Raw genomic sequence first — 19,453 nt, forward strand, 5'->3', positions numbered from 1 at the left:
CTGTGTGGGATGATGTGCTGTTAGGGAGCCCCTCAGGCACCACTTCCTCTGCCCTCTGGCAGTGCCAGGACCATGCCAATGACGTTTCGCAGTAGCCCTATCGTTCACAGCTGCCTCTCTAGCCTGCACAAATGATTGACAAGAGATCACCCAAAGGATTCTTTCTAAAGGTTTTTGGGTTTTGTTTTGTTTCCTTTGTTTTTGTTTTGCACGTGACAGTGTTTGTCTTGAGGACCTTCTGAGAAAGAAGGGGTGTTTTAGGGGTGGTGCCTGGGTTCCTGGCCTCTAGTGCTCCACCCCCTTCAGCACCTCACCTGGTACCTTTGCCATGTTGGTGCTGAGGTTTCCTGCTTGATGAAATCAGATTGTTTGGAGTAAGAAAAAGGAAAGGGCTTCTGATGGCTTTGCCACAAGCTTACCTGTGATTTTAACCTTGGGAGGCCACTGCTGATGTCATCACCACTATCTCCATGCAGCAGTTGCTGGGCCCTGGGCCCAACTGTCCCCTTGGCTTTATGAGTTTGTTTCTGCTTCCTACACCCATACCTGCAGTGTACAATCTTTTGAGATTTGCTCTGATCCTGTTGCCCAAGTAATAAGAGCTATGTCCTCCTTGACATGTTACTTCTTCTTATGTGGGAGCCCCCAGCTCTTGTCTGACAGCTTATGGATAAGAATGAGACTCAGCCATTGACTAAGCCCCAGAAATCCACAAAAATGGCTGCAGACAGTTATGTCTATTCCTTCTCTACCCCCACTCCCACCCCTTATACATGATACCCTATACTGTGAAAGTCCTGCTAACTGCAAACTTGCCAGAGTATTAGCCAATCTTTGTAAAGAACAATGTTCTGGAACAGCATAATGAGTCTTGGGTCAGGAAGCAGGGCTACACTGGGCTTGGGGTACTGTAACTCCATCTCCATCTGGGGCTCAGCTTCAGTGTAGCTGAGGGAGCCACAGACCAAGATGAATCGGATGCTTGAGTTTTTCCTTCTTCCTGTATTTCCTTGAAGTCGATTCATTATCTTACACAAATAGCCTACTCTTTCAGCCTTTAACTTAAATCCTTCAGATAATTAAGTTCATGAAGAGTACTCCTGAATTATGTTAGGACTTAGACCAGAGATGGCAAATGAATGGCACATCACTTCCCCTCTTCCCCCATGGTAGGTACCACTAATCTGCTTCAGAGTATTTCCTGCTAAATCCCTGGTATATATTCTCATTTCTCAAGATTCCCCCAGCAGCCTGTATAAGTGCTGAGACCCATTTGCCATCCCTGGCTGAGGGAATACTACTCTACTCTGCTGAGGAACATAAGAGCTGCCAATCCCATACAGGGTTTGCTGGGCTAACGAAGCACGGGGAAGAGGCATAAGTTTCTGCCTGTCCCCAGCAGGAAGGCTTGCAGTAGCCAACATGATTGCCTGCCCCACTTCAGTTATCTCTTAAAGTCCTAATGTTGGCAGGGAGGGGACTGTTGGAGTCCAGTGTGGTGTGGGAAATCACAGCCGCACAGGACAGCAATGCTCAGAAACCAAGTCTAGCTGCTGTGGAGCTACAGTGAGCAAGGTGGCCCCAGCTGTGCAGGGTACAACCTCTGCTCTCACCTCCAGCCATCTGTCTCTAGGCATCCAGGCCAGGCTATGGATGGGGATCCCCTTCTTCTTCCTCTCCACTGACCAAATCTTATTAACCACTACAGCTGCTCTGCTTTCCAAATTCAGCCCAGGTTCCTGGGTGCTGCCCACACCAGCCAGGGTCCTGGGCCAGATGAGAGGTGGCCTATCCATGAGTGAAGGTCAGTTCCTTCCTCACTGGAGCAGGTCTTATACCCCAGTTTTAGGACCAAGAGTTGTGTATTGGTTTCTTAGATTGCTAGCTTTTCCTGCAGGAGACCAAAGCAGGTGAGGCTCTGCTGACAATTTGCGTTCAGGGTCTTGTCCAGCTGAGAGCTTTGTGTACACCAGATTCTACAAGGTGTCAGCAGTACTTTTAAAAATTTGTTTTCGGTGAGGTTTTTGGACCATGCGCTGAGCTCAGGCACTTTCTGTAAGAGAATGTTATGTCTGTAAAGATGGTTATTTCCCCTCCTCCACCCCCATCATGGTGGGTGTAGAAGCCTGTAGAAGGCTGACCAGAAGGCCAGTGGAGCTGCCCTAGTGTCTATGGGGGAGGGTGAGGCCTGCTGAGTTGGTGCTCTAGCCCTCTCACCTTGCACAGCACAGAGGAGGTCACCCCAGGGACAGCCAGGCACCTGCCTGAGGGAGGGGTGCTGTCCCTGTAACTCCTTCCCTTATGGCCCAAACTGGCCGCCCAGATTTGTTTGAAGGTGTGCTGACAACTTTTTGGTCTCGTTTTGGTATACAGAACAGCCAGGGACTTGATTTTAATGTATTTTAAAACCACATCAAATAAAGAGTCTGCTGCCTTAAAAAAAAAAAAAAAAGAAAAGAAAATGCAACCTACTAAATGAAAATATTTGCAAATCATATATCTGATAAGGGGTTAACATTCAAAATATATAAAGAACTCATACTACCCAGTAGCAAAAACCAAACTGATTAAAAAATGGGCAGATGATGAGAACAGACATTTTTCCAAAGAAGATATACAGATGGCCGACAGATACATGAAATGATGCTCAACATCAATAATCACCAGAAAAATGCAAATCAAAACCACGAGATACCACCTTACACCTGTTAGAATGGCTATTATCAAAAAGACAACAGGGGCTTCCCTGGTGGCGCAGTCGTTGGGAGTCCGCCTGCCGATGCAGGGGACACGGGTTCGAGCCCTGGTCTGGGAGGATCCCACATGCCGCTGAGCAACTAGGCCCGTGAGCCACAACTACTGAGCCTGCGAGTCTGGAGCCTGTGCTCCGCAACACGAGAGGCCGCAATAGTGAGAGGCCTGTGCACCGCGATGAAGAGCGGCCCCTGCTTGCCACAGCTAGAGAAAGCCCTCACACAGAAACGAAGACCCAACACAGCAAAAATAAATAAATTAATTAATAAACTCCTATCCCCAAAATTAAAAAAAAAAAAAGAAGACAACAAATAAGTGTTTGCGAGGATGTGGAGAAAAGGGAAATCTTGTACGTTGTTGGGAGGAATGTAAATTGGTGCAGCCACTTTGGAAAACAGTATGGAGGTTCCTCAAAACATGGAAGTACGTCTACTGTCTGATCCAGCAATTCCACTACTGGGTATTTACTTGAAAATGAAAACACTAATTCGAAAAGATATATGCATCCCCATGTTCATAGCAGCATTATTTACAATAGCCATGATATGGAAATAACCTGTATCCATCAATGAATGAATGGATAAAGAAGATGTGGTAAAAAATACAATGGAATATTAATTGGCCATAAAAAAGAATGAAATCTTGTCATTTGTGACAACATGGATGGACCTTGAGGGCATTACGCCAAGTGAAATAAGCCAAACAGGTAAACACAAATACCACATGATCCCACTTATATGTAGAATTTAAAAAACAAAACAAACAACAATCAGAAAACCAAGCTCATAGACAGAACAAACTGGTGGTGGGCAGGGGGTGGACAAAATGTATAAAGGAGGTCAAGAGGTACAAATTTCCAGTTATAAAATAAATAAATCATGGGGATGTAATGTATTGCATGGTAACTATAGTTAATAATACTGTATTGCAATTTGAAAGTTGCAAAGAGATTTTAAAAGTCCTCATCACAAGAAAAAACATTTTCTTGTAACTACGTATAGTGATGGATGTTACTAGACATGTAACTAGTAACTAGACTTACCGTGGTGATCATTCTGCAATGTATTCAAATATCGAATCATTATGCTGTATACCTGAAACTAATTTTATATGTAAATTATACCTCAACTAAATAAACAAATAAATAATAAAAAGAAATAATATATTTAACTGCTAATTAGTATGAAATACCCAGTTACTGAATGGGTATCATTTCATCCCAAAGCCAAAAAACATGATATTTTTGCTAGTCAGTGAAGCCTTGACACTCAATAAGTCACTGGACATTTCTCGCAGAATAATTTTTTTAAAAACCCAGAGTTCGGGCTTCCCTGGTGGCACAATGGTTGAGAGTCCACCTGCCGATGCAGGGGACACAGGTTCGTGCCCCGGTCTGGGAATATCCCACATGCTGCAGAGCGGCTGGGCCTGTGAGCCATGGCCGCTGAGCCTGCGCGTCTGGAGCCTGTGCTCCGCAACAGGAGGGGCCAAAACAGTGGGAGGCCCGCATACCGCAAAAAAAACAAAAAACAAAAAAACCCAGAGTTCTATAGACTTAAAGGTGATAGCTTCTGATATATATAACCACATATCAAACCCTTTTAGTTTGCAGATCTTTTCACTTTCTACTCCAAAGCACTTAATAAAATTTAAAAGGATAAATTGAGTAAATTCTGATGAGGTTTCAATGAAATACCTGGTTTCCACAAGATAAATAAATTATGTGTTCTTGTCAAAGTTAGTAATATAGACTGTGATTTAGATACCATACCAGGTTTGAATGAGAAAGAAGGAAGAAAGGAAGGGTGAGGAAGAGTGATAAATTTGTAAAAGAGAAGCTATAGTCCTTAGAGGAAAATAAAAGTGGAAAAACAACAAAAAGTAATGAGTAAGACACACTGAACCTGGGTCACACAGAGGATAAAATGAAGGGCAAACAAAAGGAAATAAAAACAAAACATTTTTACTTTGAATTTTAAGAAATTAAAATTAAAACATTACAAATGTTTTACCCAAATGAAATGGAGATATACAGCACAAAAGATTAGAAGCTTTAAAACTTTACACATGAAAACAAATGGGAATTTAATTTTCTACAGGAACACTGCAGTGGGTTAAACCACTGCCAAAGTCACAACCAAGCCAAAGTCACAACCAAATGCCAATCAACTCAGACTACTAGAATGGAGTGACTGACCCCACAGTGCTTGTGGACTCATGAAAATGAACAAAGGTCACAGCAGAGAGTTTCGCTGGACCCTATTAAAACAAAATAGTAAATGTATCATTGGAGATGAAAGAAGGGTCTCACTATCCTTCATTTACTCACATAGCAGTTCATATTCTTTTTTTGGTTTTATTTTCCTATGGACCTGAGGTACAAAGGGTTGGGTTTAATCATACTACTTAGTTCAAGGCACATAGTCTGCTTTATATTTAACATAGTTCAGGAAATTAATCCAGATGAAGCCAAATGTGAAAAAAATCGATAACCCACGTATCCATGTTTCACAGACACCTGTCCAAATCCAAACAACTTCTCTATCTCTGGGACAGCAGCAGCGGCAGCAATCAGACACTCCCAGAACCACACACCTTGCTGGTTGAAGCAGGAAATTCAAAACATGAGCCATGCTTATTCCAGTCAATACTGGTTAAGACTGATCTCTTTAATCCCAGGAGTTGAACTATATGAGAATACTTTAGGATCTGCTACCCTCTGTCTCCCAGCCATGTAGTCTGACCCTATGTTTACCTCACCATTAAACTGGATGTGGGTGGCAATAACAGAGAGATTCTTCTAAGAAGATTCAGCTGCCTCTTGGGAAATTGTATGAACCTGTCAAGATTCAGTCTTGAAGCCTTAGTAATTAGCTAAAATCCAGAAGTTAAAACTATTGTAAGATAAAAAGTATATTTAGAAGATAAATGTTAAACAGTATCTCACCAGATGAAGCCTGGCTACTGCTAGGCTTGCTAGCCTATCCTGAATTCCTACACTGACTATTTTTCTTACCCTAGTTGGGCTCCAGTAGGATATGTAATATATTCCATCAATTCTTTTCACACTTTAACATCCCTGAAATCAAGATGCATCTTACAATCAGTGACATGTCACAACTTTAATTGGCAGACTAGTAGTACACATCAGTTCTAACTAAGGATCAGTTCTAATCTAAGGATTTAATAAAATATGGGAAAAGTTTTCTTATCATTAAATCATTCATGTAGCAATGAACAAATACTTATATATTACCTATTATATGCCAGACATCATGACAAATAGTATTTTTATGAATTTGTGTATACTTTTCTACAAACTGAAGCCAAGATAGATAAAGTATAATATTAAAGAAAAATTGGTTTTCTTTTAAATCATTTTAAAAAATCAGCTAAAAATTAAGTATCAAAATTAAAAATGCTTACAAACTGCAAAATTCTAGTAAAAATACGAACAGTCCAAACAAGAATGAAAAACAAATCACTTAGTTCTATCAAAAATCCAAAATACTCAGTCATAGGTCAAGATAGTAGTATACTAAACTTCAAAAAGTTCTTTGACACTTTACTGAGAGAGAAACATCTTATTATTTACAAAGCCAGTTCTCTAATAACTACATTTTAACTCTGTAAAATACTTATTTATAAGGTAAGGTGACTCACTGAATAATGCCTAGTTCATCCAAAATAAGTCAACATTTCCACAAAAGCCACTTACTGGCATGCGTTCTGTCACCCCTCCAATCTTAAAGTTCATTGTTGATCTCACAGTCTGGGCGCCATAATACTTATCATTTGGGACCTTGAGTTCACCAAAGGTATCATATTCTATCCGAAAAGAATTTTGGCTTGCCTAAAGATAAAGACAAGACACTGTTATAGCTTGAAAAGAAACCAAGTATCAAGAACAATAACATCTCATAAACGATACATCATGTACAGGTAAAGAAACCTTAATAAGTACCAAAAAGACAAAAAAATTCCATTTTGATTCTCATTCTACTCCCCCTGCTTCCAGCTTTTTTCTTGAGAAATTTTTGTCACACAAATTTATTAATATACGTGTTAAAGACAGATTGTAGAATTCATACACTGTGCCAATGATAAATAAAAAAAATAATCTTTTCCAATTCTGGAGTATGCCTATTATTGGTCAAGCTTTGATGTACTTAGGTTAATGCTTACTTTACTGGGAACTTTTGAAAATAACCTAAGAATGATACTTTAAAACTTGAAAGTATTATACATTATATATATATATATATATATATATATATATATATATATATATATATATATATATATATATATATATATATATATATTATAATTACATATCTAAACAAAGCTTAACTGTGGTCTACAAATATTATGCATGAGAGATAGCTTAGTGCCATACAAAACAGTCCAGGCTTTGCAGTGAGACAGCCCACCATCTGGCAGCTGTGTCATCTTCAGCAAGTCAGCTTTTCTCATCTATAAGTTACAGTAAATGTACAGACAAAGGGACATGGGCTAGATCGGTTCTTAACCTTTTCAGGGTGTTGGAACCTTTTGAGAATATGAGGAAAACTATGGATCTTCTCTCTAGAAGAATGAACATAAATACATATATGTAAAATCTTACATATGATTTTAAGGAGTTTATATCTTGAAACCAATCCACTTCCCAGGATAAGAACCCATGACCCCAAATCTCTTTTATGGAGAACCTAGGACTCTACTAAGTACATCAACTTACACTAATTAAAAAAGAAATACACATCTGGAGTTTACATATGATACTTTACATTAAAGAGATTAAGAGTATCAGAGAGATACTCAGAACTTTAATTAATGTTCATCTTGCATTAATTATAAAATAAACATGGTCAGATGATTCAAAAGATTTAAAAACACCCAGCCAAGTAACCTTACTTTAGTAAACAGTCCTCTGAATAAGAAAAAATTAATTTTGTAGTTATCCCCTGGGACTAGAAAGATTTTTAAAAAACCCTTTATATATTACAAAGCCTTTTAGATTGCATGAAAAGAAAAATATCCTTGTACCTAGTTAGAAATATAGGCGTATAACCAATGAGGTACATTTTTTTTCTATGCCTAAAAGTCTGCAGAGGAGGGGAGTGGCCAAGATGGCAGAGTAGGAAGACTCTGAGCTCATCTCCTCTCATGGGCACACCAACACTACAATCATTTACAGAGCAATGACTGATGAGTAAGGCTGGAAAATTAGCAGAAAAGACCTTCTACAACTAAAGATATAAAGGAACCATGGCAAAATAGGTAGGAGGGAGGAAGACACAATAAAGTCAAAACCTATTACCACCGCCCCCCACCCCCGAGGAGTGGTGACCCACAAACTGGAGGATTATTACAATTGCTGAGGTTCTCCCCAAGAAGCGAGGGGTCCAGGCCCCATGTCAGGCTCCCCAGCATGGCGAAGAAGAGCCCCTTGAAAGTTTGGCTTTGGAGGCTAGCAGGGCTCATTTTTGGCCAGAGGGCTGTGGGAAATAGAAACTCCACTCTTAAAGGGTGCACACAAAATTTCACACACTCTGGGACCCAGGGAAGAAGCAGTAATTTGAAAGGAACCTGGGTCAGAATACCTGCTGATCTTGGAGAGCCTCCCGGAGAGGTAGGAGGCAACTGGAGCTCACACTGGGAACCTACACACTGGGGGCAGCCACTAATGGGAGCTTGTTCTACCACAAGGACATTAGTTCTTGAAAGCACCAGTTTGGAATTCAGCTTATTAGCGCAGGGACACAGCTCCACCCACCAGCAGGCCAGTTGCCTTAAGACCTCCTGAGCCAACAACCAAAGAGAGCTAAAGAATACAACAACTGAAATAAAAGTATACTAGAAGGAATCAACAGTAGATTAGATCATAGAGAGGAACAGTTCAGTGGGCTGAAAGAATAGTGGAAATTACTGAAATTGAACAGAAAAAAGAAAAAAGGATGAAAAGAAACATGGACAGTTTAAGAGACCTCAGAGACAACATCAAGTGTACTGGCATTCACATTATAGGAGCCATAGAAGGAGAAGACAGAGAGAAAGGGGCAGAGAACATATCTGACGACATAATAGCTGAAAATGTCCCTAACCTGGGAAAAGGAACAGACATCCAGGTCTGGGAAGCACAGAGAGTTCCAAACATGATCAACCCAAAGAGGACCACACCAAGACACACTTCAATTAATGGCAAAAATTAAAGATAAAGAGAGAATACTAAAAGCAGCAAGGGAAAAGCAACAAGTTAAGTACAAGGTAATTGTACTTAACATAAGGATTTCAGCAGAGTTTTCAGCAGAAACTCTGCAGGCCTGAAAGGAGTGCATGATATATTTAAAGTGGTGAAAGGGAGAAACCTAAATCAGAAGACTCCAACAACCAAGGCTTTCATTACAATTTAAATTGACTGATCAAAAGTTTTACAGACAAGAAAAAGCTAAGAGTTCAGCACTACCAAACCACCTTTAAATGGGTTTCTCTAAGAGAAAAAGGCCACAACTAGATGTATGAAAATTATGAAAAAAAGTCTCATTGGTAAGGCTAAATATAGTAAAGGTAGTAAATCAGTCATGTACAAAGCTAGTAGGAAGGCTGAAACACAAAACCAGTAAAGTTGTCTATATCCACAATAAGAAGTTAAGGGGCACACAAGACAAAAAGATGTAAAATACAATGTCAGAAACAGAAGAACTGTGGGGGGGGAATAAAAATGCAGGGTTCTTAAAGTGCTTTTGCACTTAAAAGATCAGGAGCTGAAAATAATTATACATACATACACACACACACATACACACACACACACTGCAATATATAAGCCACATGGTAACCACAAACCAAAATCAATAATCGATACACAAAAAAGAGAAAGGAATCCAAATGTAATATTAAAGACACTCATCAAATAACAAGAGAAGAGAGCAAAGTAAGAAAAAAGGAACAAAAAAGAACTATAAAAACAACCCCCAAACAAAGGACAAAATGGCAATAAGTGCATATCTATCAAGAATTACTTTAAATGTAAATGGCCTAAATGCCCCAATCAAAAGATATAGAGTGGCTGAATGGTTATGAAAACAAGACTCATATATATACTGCCTACAAGAGACTCACTTCAGACCCTGAGACACACACAGACTAAAAGTGACAGGATGAAAAAAGGTACTCTATGCAAATGGAAATGAAAAGAAAGCCATGGTAGTAATACTTACATTAGACAAATAGATTTTATAATGAAGACTGTAACAACAAACAAAGAAGCCTATTACATAATGATCATGGGATAAATCTAAGCAGATATAACAATTGTAAATATGTATGTACCCAACACAGAATCACCTACAAATATAAAGCAAATATTAACAAACACAAAGGGAGAAAATGACAGTAACACAATAATAGTAGGGGATTTTAACACTCTACTTACATCAAGGGACAGATCATCCAGACAAAAAATTAACAGGGAAACACTGGCCTTAAATGACACATTAGACCAAATGGACTTAATAGCTCTATATAGAACATTCCATCCAAAAGCAGCAGAATACACATTCTTTACAAGTGCACATGGAACATTCTCCAGGGCAGATCACAAGCTAGGCCACAAAACAAGTCTTAGTAAATATAAGAAAACTGGTATCATATCAAGCATCTTTTCTGACCACAATGCCATGAGTCTAGAAATCAATGACAAGAAAAAAATTGCAAAAAACACAAACACATGAAGGATAAACAATATGCAGTTGAATAACCAATGGATCATTAATGAAATAAAAGAATACCTAGAGACAAATGGAAATGAAAACACAATGATGCCAAATTTATGGGACAGAGGAAAAGCAGTTCTAAGAGGGAAGTTTATAGCAATACACACCTACCTCAGGAAACAAGAAAAATAAAAAATCAACCTAACCTTACACCTAAAGGAACCTGAAAAAGAACAAAACCCAAAAGTCAATAGATGGAAAGAAATCATAAAGATCAGAGCAGAAGTAAATAAAATAGAGACAAAAAATTATGAAAGATAAATGAAACTAAGAACTGGTGCTTTGCAAGGTAAACAAAATTGATAAACCTTTAGCCAGACTCAAAGGAAAAAGAGAGAGGGCTCAAATCAATAAAATCAGAAATGAAAAGGAAGTTACAACTCACACCACAGAAATACAAAGAAACATGAGAGATTACTACCAACAATTATATACCAATAAAATGGCCATTAAGAAATGGACAAATTCCTTAAAATGTACTATCTCCCAAGACTGAACCAGGAAAAAATAGAAAATATGAACAGACCAATTACCTGTAATGAAATTAAATCAATAATTAACAACAACAACAACAAATGAAAATCCAGGCTTCACAGGAAAAATTCTACCAAACATTTAGAGAAGAGTAGCAACTATCCTTCTCAAACCTTTACAAAAAAACTGCAGAGGAACGCTTTTGAACTCGTTCTACAAGGCCAGCATCACCCAGACACCAAAACCAGACAAAGCACAAAAAAAGAAAATTACAGGCCAATCTCTCTCATGAACACAGATGCAAAAATCCTTGACAAAATCATAGCAAACCAAATTCAATAACACATTAAAAGGACCATACACCATGATCAAGTAGGATTTATTGCAGGGATACAAGGATGGTTCAATATCCACACATCAGTCAATGTGATATACCACATTAACAAACTGAAAAATAAAAATCATAGAGTCATCTCGACAGATACAGAAAAAGCTTCTGACAAAACTCAATACCCATTTATGATAAAAATTCTCAACAAAGTGGGTATAGGGTGAACATACCTCAACACAATAAAGGCAGTATATCACAAACCCACAGCTAACATTATACTCAACAGTGAAAAGCTGAAAGCATTCCCTCTAAGATCAGGAACAAGACAAGGATGCCCACTGTCATCACATTTAATCAAGATAGTATTGGAAGTCCTAGCCACAGCAATCAGACAAGAAAAACAAAAGGAATCCAAGTGGGAAAGGAAGAAGTAAAACTGTCACTGTTTGCAGAGGACGTGATACTATACATAAAAAATCTAAGGACACCACCAAAATACTATTAGAGCTCATCAATGAATTTGGTAAAGTTGCAGGGTACAAAATTAATATACAGAAATCTGTTGCATTTCTATACACTAACAATGAACTACTAGAAAGAGAAAAAGGAAACAATCCCATGTACAATCTCATAAAGAAAGAATAAAATACCTAGGAATAAATCTAACTAAGGAGGTAAAAGATCTGTACTCAAAAAACTATAAGACGCTGATGAAAGAAACTGAAGATGACACAGACATGGATTGGAAGAATTAATAATTTTAAAATGCTGATACTACCCAAGGCAATCTACAGATTCAATGCAATCCCCATCAAAATACCAATGGCATTTTCCACAGAACTAGAAAAATAATTTTAAAATTCATATGGAAACATAATAGACCCTGAACAGCTGAAACAATCTTGAGAAAGAAGATCAAAGCTGGGGGTATAATGTTCCCTGATTTCAGACTATACTACAAAGCTATAGTAATCAAAACAGTATGGTACTGGCACAAAAACAGACATATAGGTCAATGAAACAGAATAGAGATCAGAAATGAACCCACACTTATATGGGCAATTAATCCATGACAAAGGAGGCAAAATATACAATGGGGAAAAGACAGCCTCTTCAATAAATGGTGCTGGAAAAACTGGACAGCTACATGCAAAAAATCCAACTGGACTACTCTCTCACACCATGCACAAAAATAAATTAAAAAATGGATTAAAGACTTAAATGTAATACCCAAAACTTACGTAAAACTTCCAGAAGAAAACATAGGCAATAAGTTCTTTGACATGGGTCTTGGTAAAATTTTTTAGTATATGACTCCTTGGGCAAGGGAAACAAGACACAAAAGCAAATATAAACGGGACTACATCTGCATCAAAGTAAAAAGCTTTTGCACAGTGAAGGAAACTATCAACAAAACAAAAAGACCATCTACTGAATGGAAGAATATATTTGCAAACAATATATCTGATAAGGGGTTAATATCCAAAATATAGAAAGAACTCATATAACTCAACATCAAAAGAACAAACAACCCAATTAAAAAAATGGGTAGAGGACCCAGATAGACATTTTTCCAGGGAGACATACAGATGGCCAATAGGCACATGAAAAGATCTCAACATCACTAATCAACAGAGAAATGCAAATCCAAACCACAAAGAGCTATCATCTCACACCTGTGAGAATGGCTACTATCAAAAAGACAACAAATAACAAGTTTTGGTAAAGATGAGGAGAAAAGGGAACCCTCATGTACTGTTGGTGGGAATGTAAATTGGTGCAGCCATTGTAGAAAAGAGGTTTCTCAAATAACTAAAAATAGAACTACCATATTACCCAGCAATACCACTCCTGGGTATAAACCTGAAAAAAACAAAAACACTAATTCAAAAAGATACATGCACACCAATGTTCATAGCAGTATTATTTACAATTGCCAAGATACAGAAGCAACCTTAGTGTCCATCAACAGATGAATGGATAAAGATATGGTTATATACACAATGGAAAACTATTCAGCTGTAAAAAAGAATGAAATTTTGCCATTTACAATACCATGGATGGACTTGGAGGGTATTATGCTAAATGAAATAAATCAGACAGAGAAAGACAAATATCACTTATATGTGGAATCTAAAAAATACAACAAATGAGTAAATATAAAAGAAAGAAAAGAAAGAGACTCACAGATACAGAGAACAAACTAGTAGTTACCAGTGGGCAGAGGGAAGGGGCAATACGGGGTAGGGAATTAAGAGGTACAAACGATTATGTGTAAAATAAGGTACAAGGCTATATTTTACAAAACAGGGAACATAGCCAATATTTTATAATAACTACAAACAGAGCATAACTTTAAAAAATTGTGAGTCACTATACTGTACACCTGTAATTTATATAATATTGTACACCAACTATACTTCAATAAATAAATAGGGCTTCCCTGGTGGCGCAGTGGTTGAGAGTCCGCCTGCCGATGCAGGGGACACGGGTTCGTGCCCCTATCCCGGAAGATCCCACATGCCGCGCGGCGGCTGGGCCCGCGAGCCATGGCCGCGGAGCCTGTGTGTCCGGAGCCTGTGCTCCGCAACGGGAGAGGCCGCGGCAGTGAGAGGCCCGCGTACAGCAAAAAAAAAAAAAAAAAAAAAACTTTTAAAAATCACTATGTTGTTTAACAGGAATTAACATAGTGTTGTAGGTCAATTATACTTCAAAAACAAACAAGCAAGCAAACAAACTCATAGAAAAAGAGATCAGATTTGTGGTTACCAGAAGCAGAGGGTGGGGGTAGGTGGAATTGGATGAAGGCAGTCAAGAGTTACAAACTCCCAGTTACAAGATAAATAAGATCTAGGGATGTAATGTACAACATTATAAATATAATTAACACTGCTGTATGTTATATATGAAAGTTGTTAAAAGAGTAAATCCTAGTTCTCATCACAAAGAAAAATTTTTTCTATTTCTTTAATTTTCTATATGATATCATGCATGTTTACTAAACTTATTGTGTCAATCACTTCATGATGTACGTGAGTCAAATCATTATGCTGTACACCTTAAGCTTATACAGTGCTGTATGTCAATTACATTTCAATAAAAATGGAAAAAAAAAGTCTGCAAAGGACTGGTCTAAGCCAATAAGGAGAAGCCAATAAAAATAATCATTTACTGTGCTATGTAGCAAACACTTTTTAGGTATCACCTTATTTGAATTTCACAACCACCCTAGGAGATTTTACTATCATCATCCCCATGTTAAAGAAGGAGACACTGAGGCTACACAAGATTAAATAATCTCAGCAGATCACCCAGATAGCAAGAGGGAGGGCCTGAGACACTCAAACCCTGGACTTTCGTATTCTAAAAGCTGTTTGGATTCCCTTTTTTATCACTTCCATAAACCAAGAAATGGAGGAAGTAACTCCAGACTGGCCCACAACAACCACTACCCTGTAGGATCTGAAGATGTACAGTTAGATTTTTCTCTAATAGAGTGTGCTTACACTGACACCACTGTATGCCAACTTACAGCTGGGGTTTTATATCTCAAATACACACAAAAAATTTTTGCATAATGATCTTTGTTTTAAATATCCTAAGTAAATATCCTTGTATGTTAAAATATACTTTGGTGCAATAACATTAGCAATGACAACGGTGGCACTGGACACATGAGCTAGGTTCTTCTTCCTCTCCATCACCTTGTTATAAGACAGCAAATAGTTACTGGCTCCAAAGAAAGGAGATTGGTTTCCATCAGTCATTTGTGAAATCAAGTTCGATTCCTTAAATTTACAGCATCATTTTTTGTGTTCAAAATTATTAAATTTTCATCATAAAACAGGAATAATGTTGTCACTTAAATAACAGGTTGCTATGATAAAACTCATATCCAAAGTATTTTGGAAAGATTTAAATGAATAAATTTTACCTATGTTCTTCAGATTAAACTTTAGAAAAATTTAAATTCTAACTCAAGAAACAACAGCCTACATCAAATTCTAGATCTTGACACTGACCATTAAAAAATGGCAGATGTCAATTGTGGCTGAAATCACAATCTCAGTAAACACTTCAAAAAATATACTTCTTGTCCTTACAGTAATAAAAATAAACATCCCAAATTTCCAACAACAAACATTGTAGCAGCTTAGCTAGCTAATAAAGTATTCCAAAAAACCAGAAAGTTCTCCCTTTATTTAACCCAGGAAATATATAGGTTGCACAAATCTGCAGATCAGAAACTGAAGCAATGCTGTAAAATACTCTGAAAGGCTCCAGGCTCTGTCAGTGGAGGCAATGCCTATGGTTGGGTGTCTGTTAGACAAGCATATATACACAGATAGAGGCACAATGAAACAGGTAACTGCCAAATCTCTTCAAACGTTCTTCCCAATGACCTACAGAAGAAAAAACCTTTATATTGTACATAAACACACATGTATATGCACACAAACCTGAAACAAAAATTCCGTGAAAAAATCTGTCCTGTACTCCTATTTTCTATTCTATGCTATTCTGTCAAGAAACCAAAAACCAAAAAAACCAATGCTGTTAACTTCCCACTACATTGTTTTCTCCACCCACTAATGAGTCCACCTGAAGTCTTAAAAACATATGTATGATTTTCAAAACCTTCCCACATTATAATGTATGTCACCTCTTCCCAGTGGCTTGGGCAAGAAGAGGAGGGCTGCTCACCTAAATTAATGAGAAAATTATCAGTGCTTTTGATGAAAAATGAGGTCATGATGGTATCTATTAAATATGTTTTTAATTCATATAATATAATCCATTGTTATAAAAAACTAGTTTTTTTTGAAAACCATGTCTTTATAACCCGTAATTCGGAGAGCAGAATTTCTGGGAGAAGTTTAAAGAGTTTAACCAGCTAGGCATGGGGCAGGCACAAATGTGCAATTTCCTGATGTCCTGGGAGATGCATGTTTATTCACAATCACTTCCCCTCCAGGAGAAGCATGAACGAATAATGTGTCCAGTGTTCACTGCAGTATGATTGCTATTTAGCCCTAGAAATACCAAGTGCTATTACCAACCACTAACTCTCGTAACCTCAAGAATTGATGAGGTGGTCTCCAAATTTGCATGCCAGTCTAAATCAGAAAGGCCAGCCAAAAAAATATAGGCCTCAGGCCTATAGTATATCCCCACGCATGTGTAAGATAACCATTAACTAAACCATGGTATCTCCTAAAGAAAATACAAAATGCCTTTCAGATTCTTATCCTAAGGTGGTTTAAAAGAATATTTCAGTGTTCAAGAAAATCCAAATCACTTCCTAGGCAAAAAGACTATCTCAAGAGATAAAAATCCAAAATTTGACTTCATTGTGTTTGGGCTTTCAGTTTCTTTAAATAGACTTTATAAAAAGTCTTTCTGGGGCTTCCCTGGTGGCGCAGTGGTTGGGCGTCTGCCTGCCAGTGCAGGGGACGCAGGTTCGTGCCCCGGTCCGGGGGGATCCCCACGTGCCGCGGAGCGGCTGGGCCCGTGAACCGTGGCCGTTGGACCTGGGCGTCCGGAGCCTGTGCTCCGCGGTGGAAGGGGTCACAACAGTGAGAGGCCCGCGTACCGCAAAAAAAAAAAAAAAAAAAAAAAAGTCTTTCTGTTCTTAAAATACAGGGTGACCACCAAGTCTTGAAATATTGACAAATATGTAATAAATGATTTATTGATATTGCATTGTAACACAGAATATTATCTATGTTTCCAGACTTTATAGCCATCCTGAAGATCATAAAATAAAGTAACTTTAAAAAATGTAGGACTTCCTTGTCCACCATGCTACCAAGGCAGTATCACAGCAGGTCTCCATTATATATTCTCACTCTCACTGTACTTTTTCTCCTCGGCATCACAGTGTTATTAACTGTGCATGACTTCTTTGCTTATTTAATATGCCTCAGTAGTCTCTAAACTCTGTGCCCATAGTGACTGTTTTACACACAGGGAGCATTCAATGTAATCTTCCTGTTGGATGAACTTCTTTGTGTTCTTAATTGAGATAAAAGGTAACTTCGGGCATTTACGGTTATGTGAATTTCTTTGTTTTGTTAAAAAAATTTTATTGAAGTATAGTTGATTTATAATATTGTGTTAACTTCTTCTATACAGCAAAGTGACTCAGTTATACATATATATTCTTTTTCATATTCTTCTACATTATGGTTTGTCACAGGCTATTGAATATAGTTTATTTCTTAACACTAGCAACAAGAAAAACTTTTAATAAAATCAACTGAGAGATTTTGGAGCTGAGAAGATTAGAGGGCAAAAGATTTAGGATTATATAAAAAAAGCTATCCTCATCTGATGTTAGCTAACATTACAACATTAAAAGCAACGCAAGGCTATTTTTTTGACATTGACATTGGGATAGAGTCAGTTCTCCAGCCTTCTATTCCCTTTTACAAAACACTAATTAAGTGAAAAACAAATTTTTAAAAGGCTCTAAAGTGCACTAAAATTATTCAAGCAGGGAGTTGCAGAAATATAAAGCATCCCTGATTTCGCAGTTTCAAGTACAGTGATGTCATCAAATTATCTTACAGTTTATAGCCCAGAAAAATGTCTTGGGCCTTTGAAATACCTTAGATGGAAGCATTCATTTAATAAGCACTCACCATATCCCAAACTCAAAGTACTTTCACAGGGGCAATCTTGTTGAGTATCTGTAATTATTTTCGTTTTACCGGCAGACGCTGAGGACAAATATTACCTGCTCCAGATCCCAACTCTGAGTAGCAGACTAGGGTCTGAAATCACATCTCGCTGAATGAAAGCTCATATTACACAGCAGTGAACAGTGCAGAATGTAAGTCTTCCTAAACTAGTATTTATTTCTCAAACTTTTCCTGATAATACACATGTGAGCATACGTATTTAATGCCTGTTGAAGCCCAAATTACCGAAGGTGACACTCGAAAGAGCAAAAGGGCTCATGTAAGTCAGGGTATCATAACCTGAAATTGGACCTTTAAGTTCCTTGCAGGTCTTTCTCAATAAAAAGTGCTGATTCAGCTGTAGTTATGTTATGGTCCATGCAATTTCCTCCAACGTACTTCAGGACACTCTGCCCCTGTTTCACATTTCAGGGTTTATACAATAGTTAAGCGGGGGAAAACCAGCCTAACAAACTAAACGGCCAATTTCATGAAAAGTAAAATCTCTTAGGTTCACAAGAACTTTCAACCCCGCCTGGAGGCCTAAGAACAGTTCCCTGCAGAGCTGTGACCCCAGAACCTAGCTCACAGGGGCTGGATCCAGCTGGGCCCACCAGAGGCAGGGGCGGAGCAGCCCCCTCCGGACACCGTCCCATCCCGGCGCCGCCCCCTCTTCACACCGTCCACCCCAGCACCGTTCCGAGGGCAGCCGCCGCGGGCAGGGGCGAAGCAGTGAGCGCGGCTGGGGCGGGGTCGGGGAGGTTCTCGCCAACAGCTGCCGCCCCTCCCGGGCGCTCCCCCGGCGGAGGAGGCGCCCCCGGCCGGCAGCGAAGTTCCAACACGCAGCCCAGTATCGGGACCTTAGGGCCGACAGGCGGGAGGCCTGAAGGTCACCGCGGGGCGGCCACAGCGGTTGGGCGGCACGACCTCACCATTCGAACGACGTTCGGGGGCCGAAGCAGTAGGACTGCCGTGCCAGCCGGGCCGGGGCCAGGGCGGGGGTCGGAAGCTGGAGCGCGCGAGAGGAAACGCGAACGCGCGAGAAGCCGTAGCGCGCGATCCATAGCGCGGCGGCCCCGGTAGAACTTCCGGGGGCTATGGCCACGCCTCCGCACCGGCTGTCAGAGCCCGTCCCCTCCACGCTCCTCACTCATATCCAATCAACGGCTTTAAAGCCGAGCTTGTGGGGCGGGACCAGTGGCCAATGGCCAGTGAAGTGTGAGGGGCGGGCTTAACTTCCTCACTGTAGAACCCTGGGATTCCTGGGAAACGAATGATGGGAAAGGGGGTTCGTGGTGTCCTTGAACCAGTGTTTATTTGGTTTGGTTTGGTTTTACTGTGTTACTGTGCCTAACAGAGAGGTATTAGCTAACGAGTCAGTATTTGGTTGGTGGCGTAGCCTAGAGAGGAGAATCTACTTATTCATTTATCTA

At 39.1% G+C, this 19,453-nt stretch overlaps 1 protein-coding gene across 1 annotated transcript in view; it reads right to left on the bottom strand.

The window, feature by feature from the left end:
- Window positions 1-19,120, bottom strand: part of FH (fumarate hydratase) — a 42,504-nt gene extending 23,384 nt beyond the window's left edge. The window contains exons 1-2 of the mRNA XM_081219328.1: window positions 18,953-19,120; window positions 6,473-6,607 (exon numbers count right to left, since the gene is read on the bottom strand). Coding sequence (XP_081075454.1) covers window positions 6,473-6,607; window positions 18,953-19,084 — 267 coding nt within the window. The 5' untranslated portion in view covers window positions 19,085-19,120. The remainder of the gene's footprint in view (window positions 1-6,472; window positions 6,608-18,952) is intronic.
- Between the last annotated feature and the right edge of the window lie 333 nt (window positions 19,121-19,453).

This window comes from Mesoplodon bidens (genome assembly GCF_964165515.1).
Source record: "Mesoplodon bidens genome assembly, chromosome: 2".
Classification (NCBI taxonomy): domain Eukaryota; kingdom Metazoa; phylum Chordata; class Mammalia; order Artiodactyla; family Ziphiidae; genus Mesoplodon; species Mesoplodon bidens.